This window comes from Vicia villosa, linkage group LG6 (assembly GCF_029867415.1).
Source record: "Vicia villosa cultivar HV-30 ecotype Madison, WI linkage group LG6, Vvil1.0, whole genome shotgun sequence".
NCBI lineage: Eukaryota > Viridiplantae > Streptophyta > Magnoliopsida > Fabales > Fabaceae > Vicia > Vicia villosa.
Genome location: NC_081185.1, coordinates 105,649,174 through 105,655,089, shown reverse-complemented (window position 1 = coordinate 105,655,089; position 5,916 = coordinate 105,649,174). Strand labels below are relative to the sequence as shown.

Here is a 5,916-nt window from a genome sequence, read left to right as displayed (position 1 = left end):
AGGACTAAGTGTAGAGCTTTTTTCTCCATACACCCACCAATTATACCTCACACCCCCAAAAGTCCAATATTCTCTTCTTATTCATTTATCCCATTATTTTCAAAAATATTCATAAACTAAATTTTAATTAAATAATTAACTAAAATTCACTTTATCTAATAATTTAAAAAAATACGGGTGTTACAAGAGCCACTTTAGGATTAAAAACATTTGTTTCAAGTTTTACTTTTATGGCTATATTTTCATAAAACATACTCCCTCCGTCTCACAATAGGTGTCCTCTTTCCTATTTTTATTTGTCTCAAATTATTTGTCCATTTAGAATACCAATGTGATATTTATTATTTCTTTCCACGAACTTACCCTTATTTATTGTATTTTAATTCATTTAAGTACTCCACTACCTATTATTAATAAGGTTATTTTAATAAATGAGACTCATTTTATTATTGAAATCAACATAATTAATCATTTTCTTAAAAAATGTGAAAATCTCAAAGAGGACATCTATTGTGAGACGGAGGTAATAATATTTTATTGTTTCAAGTTTTACTTTTATTGCTATATTTTTAGGACAATATAATATTTTATTGTGTTTGAATTTCCACATCTCTTTTAATTTTTGAAATTTGAGAAAATATTCGTAGTTAAAGAAACCATTAATGAAATATGCATAATTTAAGCAATGAATTACCTTAGGGTCAATTTTGTAATTTTGGAAAATATGAGGACCAATTTGCAAGATTTGAAGAAATAATAGTAACAAATACATTTTATGGAGTATGAAGGAATTTCAAATTCTTTGGTTTTTGGTGTCATTTCAAAATGATTAAATTTAACATAGATAAAATACTCCATAAATTTCCATCATTTTAACAATTCTTCATTTTTGTATCCAAACAATAAATTTTGTGCAAATCATTTTAAATTCCCTCAAAACAATACATTACCTCATTAAAATGCTCTATCCAAACACACTCTAAGGCTATATCAAATTCTGTCATAAGACCTATCTTGTATCATCAGGATTCAGGAGTACTAACTCAGCCACCTTTAAGAAGCTTCTGAATAAAAAAACCAAAATGTGTTATGATGCATTATATCCAATCCAAGGGAAAAATGCTTGTGCATGCTAGTTTATTTAAGTTTTGTAGAGTTTACGCCAAGCTAAATATTGATTATATACCAACATACCAGTTTGTATCAAATAGTAGTACAAAATTGTGCCAAGCAAATACATATTTAAAATAATGAAATGCCTAACAAGTTGTGTAGACTAATTCTAAATAAAAATAGCTCAATCTAGATTCAAAATTTGGTAAGAAGTTAAGAATATAGAATCGCTGACAACTTTACAGTTAAAGTTAATCTCTAAACTTGATTCAGGCTCATGGCAACATCTGAGTGCTAAAGTTAACCTCTCAGATCAGATGGGAGCAAACCACTCCGTTGTCTAATTTCTAAAATGGAAAATACCATGCCAAAATAACAAGCCATTTTCATCTGATCTGACACTAATTCCCAATGAATGTAAATTGAAGTCTGGCCCAAGACCTACAAAAGACCAGCTGAGTTTAAGAAAAAAAAAATCCAGAAGCACTTTGCAGGCAATTGAGTATTGACACAATTTTACCCAAGAAAGCAGTCTTAACAATCTGGTCAATCTATTATCTAAGCATACCTTTGTAACAAAACAAAGGACGCATAAAAGTTTTAATGGAGCTTGAAATTATGCTTTCCTAGGGTGAAAATAAGAAGACAAAACGACCAATTGAAGATAGGTAGATGGTAGTATAGCTATCTTCATTATTAATCCTTGGAAATCTTTAAAATCTTAAGAATCTAAACTATAAGAGATATGATGAGAAGTACACTGGTGCTATTAAACAGTTACCTTGTAATCAATATTCTTATGTGAAATAGGTTGCAACTTGCAACCCCATCAATAGCTCCAGGAACACAGCACCTGGCGTAAGGATTTTTGGGTTAGTGCATCCCCATACTCGTTTAAAACCTTCCCATTACCTCCCTGGACAGCTTTAATTTAGCAGTTAAAATTGCCAGTACTTAGTATCAACTTCCAGTTCTTTGGAAGTGAATGCTTTCATTCCACCTATTTCAATGCAAATATTGGAGGCTGCAAAAAGCATAAGCATTAGAACAGTTATTTGGATGACGATCGCAAATTATGCTGTCAGTGTCAAGATAATGTTCAAAAAAGTGGTACAACAGTACTTTATATTGTATGTTACCTGTGTGCAATTCGCAAGTGACTCCAATGTTTTAAGGATCTTCTGTTTGATTGTTAAATACAGTTCTCATGTGCATAGTTTCTGATCCCATTATGCTTAGGAATAAAGCAACCCTCTAATTCAACAAACTATTCAAGTCTGAGACTGAATGTGACTGTTATAAGGAACTACCAAAAGTCCTTGCAAGAACAGTGGCCATCTTTAAAATGGTGAAATCTATTGGCATCTCTTAAAATGATCTCCCTACCGGTGACTTTTGCGATCAATTTGATCGCAGAATGACAATCACCACAAACCCGCAAATTTTTCATAACTCTAATTGGCATCCCTTCAGGCACTTTTAGGAGTCCGTATGCTACAGCTAGTTTTTCACTATGATAACCCAAGCTATGTGACTTCTCTTCCTCGTCCACGTCATGAAGCACAAAGCTGCCATCGGGACAATATCCAGCTTCCCTTAAAATTCCACCTAGCTTCTCCAACATTTTTGTGATAATAGGCTGCTCAGGGTGGCCCTTGCTGTCTCCCCCGGTGAACATATGCACCTTCTTCTCCACCTCAATCCAACTAAAGCCAGGAAATTTGACGACACTCCTGGCATTTATTTTTTTCCGAAGTACTTCAACATCCCTCCATCTTCCCCTAGATGCATACATATGCGAGAGCAAAACATAAGGCCCGGCATTTTTGGGCTCTAGTTTCGCAAGTTTTTCTACTGCAATTTCAGCCAAATCGAGCTTCATATGGTTTCTGCAAGCACCTAATAATGCACCCCAAACAATAGCATCCGGTTCCATTGGCATTTTTTCTACCAATTCCTTTGCCTCATCTACTTGGCCTGCTCGGCCTAGCAAATCAACCATACAAGCATAGTGTTCGATTCCTGGCTCCACTTTATAAGTGCATTTCATTGCTTCGAAAATTTTGAACCCTTCCTTCACTTTGCCACTGTAGCTACAAGCTGAAAGAACTCCAATAAAGGTAACCTCGTCTGGCTGAACTCCAGACAAGCACATATCACGGAAAACAATCAGAGCGTCCTCTCCCAACCCATGCTGAGAATAACCCGTGATCATAGAATTCCACATGACAACGTCCTTAAATGGAAACCTATTAAAAATCCCTTTTGCTCTAACAAGATCACCACACTTAACATACATCGTAATCAAAACCGAAGCAATATATAAATCTTGATCAAATTCAGATCTAACTAACCGAGCATGAACTTGCCTGCCATGATCAAGGCTTGCTAAACTGGCACACACAGAAAGAATACTGATAAATGAAGGGAAATTCAACTCAACCCCTTCCCTTTGCATCCTAACAAACAAACCCAAAGCTTCCAACTCAAACCCTTTCCTCTCGCACACCTTAATCATAGCATTCCAAGTTCCCTCATCTCTCTCTTTCATTCCCTCAAACACCATCCTAGCTCTACTCACCTCCCCAGAAAGTCCAAACCGCGTGATCATCTCATTACAAACAACAACCCACTTCACCGGCATCGCTTCAAAAAGCTCGAGAGCCTCCTTCATCCTCCCACTCTGAGTATACCCCATAAGCATAGCCGTCCAAGACACCTCATTTCTCCCAGGCATCACTTCAAAAAGCTTTCTTGCAACATCAACCCTCCCATTCTTTGCATATCCAGAAACCATAGTAGTCCAAGTAAACACATTTCTCATCGGCATTTCATCAAACAGTTCACGAGCTTCATCTAAACGTCCCACCTGACAATACCCACTAATCATGTTAGTAACCGCAACAACATCCTTCACAGGCATCATATCAAACAGTTTCTTTGCATCCTCAAAACGAGACTCCTTCAACAACCCACCAATCATAACAGTCCACGACACCACATTCTTCTGTGGCATTTCCCAGAAGAGCTTTTCAGCTTCTTCCACCATACCCTCCTGAATGTAACCACGAACCATCGAAGTCCACGAAACAACATTTCGTTCAGGCATAACATCAAACACCTTCCTTGCTTCAGAGACCATTCCGTTTTTTACATAACCCGAAATCATGCCGTTGAAGGAAACTGTGTTTCTTTGGGGCATTTGGTCGAACAGAAGGACGGCGTCGCGAGGTTTGTGAGATTCGAAGTAGGCAGCTACCATGGCGTTCCAGGAAGTGATGGTCCTGTGTGGCAATGGCGTATTGTCGAACACCTTTCGAGCATTGTCTACATCACCTATGCGACCGTAATGTGAAATTGCGGAAGTGGTGCTGCAGAGTGATCTCACTTGCACCATGCAACAACGCAAAGTCGCGCGACCATGACCCATTTGTTTGTAATGCAATCTACGAGGACAAAACATATTATAAATCTATAATATAAAAAAATTAATGGTTGTGGAAAAGTCAAAAACACTCTTATTTAGCTTTTTGCCACCACATTAAAATTGTGGTTTTTTGGTCTTTGCACCAAAAAGCTATTAATTTTATTATTAAAATAATACAACTCTTATATTTTATTAAACTTATCAAATCTCTCTCCATTCTCTATTTTTTTTATCTTTCATCACTTTCTCACTTCTTTCTTCCACAAAAAATATTTTATTATTGATATATATTTTTTATATACGAAAAATGATATTCATGATCGAAATATTTTTAGTCAAAAATGATTTACAGGAAAAATTTATTAAAAAAATCTATTATTGATCTAAATATTTTTATATACGAAAATTTAATATTGATCCAAATATTTTTGTAAATGATACATAGATAAAAATAATATTTGTATACGGAAAAATTATATTACTTACGAAAATTGGTATTTATGATCTAAATATTTTTTATTTAAAAATGATATACAGAAAAAAAATCTACTATTGATCTAAATATTTTTATATACAAAATTTACTATTGATCCAAATATTTTTGTAAATGATACCTAAACAAAAATGAAGTTTGTATACGAGAAAAAAATCTATTATTGATCTAAATATTTTTATTTACGAAAAATGTTATTTATGATTCAAATATTTTTTATCCAAAATATGGAATAGGCCAAAAAATCTATTATTTTCTAAATATTTTTATATAGGAAAATGTGATATTGATACAAATATTTTTGTAAATGACACATAAACAAAAATAATATTTGTATATAGAAAAAAATCTATTATTTACGAAAAATGGTATTTATGATCCAAATATTTTTATTCCATAATGGTATACGGGAAAATAATTTACTATTGACCTAAATATTTTTATATACGAAATTTACTATTGATTCAAATATTTTTGTAAATGATACCTAAACAAAAATGAGGCTTGTATACGGGAAAGAAAATCTATTATTGATCTAAATATTTTTATATACGATAAATATCGATCAAATATTTTTGATCCAAAAATTGTATAAGAAAAAAATATATTATTGATCTAAATATTTTAATATACGAAAATTTAATATTGATCCAAATAATTTTGTAAATGATACCTAAACAAAAATAATATTTGTATATGGAAATAAATCTATTATTTACGAAAAATGGTATTTATGACTCAAATATTTTTATTCAAAAATGGTATACGGGAAAAAATTTATTATTGATCTAAATATTTTTATATACGAAATTTACTATTGATCCAAATATTTTTGTAAATGATACATAAACAAAAATGAAGTTTGTATACGGACAAAAAAATC

At 32.9% G+C, this 5,916-nt stretch overlaps 1 protein-coding gene across 2 annotated transcripts; it reads right to left on the bottom strand.

Moving 5' to 3' along the window:
* Window positions 1-513: 513 nt before the first annotated feature.
* Window positions 514-4,558, bottom strand: LOC131612029 (pentatricopeptide repeat-containing protein At1g56690, mitochondrial-like). Of its 2 annotated transcripts, none has more exons than XM_058883844.1 (3): window positions 2,253-4,558; window positions 1,895-2,137; window positions 514-1,064 (listed from the first exon to the last, which is right to left on the bottom strand). In XM_058883844.1, the coding sequence occupies exon 1, from the start codon at window positions 4,541-4,543 to the stop codon at window positions 2,420-2,422; it is 2,124 nt and encodes a 707-aa protein (XP_058739827.1). In that variant the 5' UTR covers window positions 4,544-4,558; the 3' UTR covers window positions 514-1,064; window positions 1,895-2,137; window positions 2,253-2,419. The 2 variants fall into 2 exon arrangements, with proteins under 2 accessions (XP_058739827.1, XP_058739829.1); XM_058883846.1 differs by lacking the exon at window positions 514-1,064 and adding an exon at window positions 1,130-1,554.
* Window positions 4,559-5,916: the final 1,358 nt, after the last annotated feature.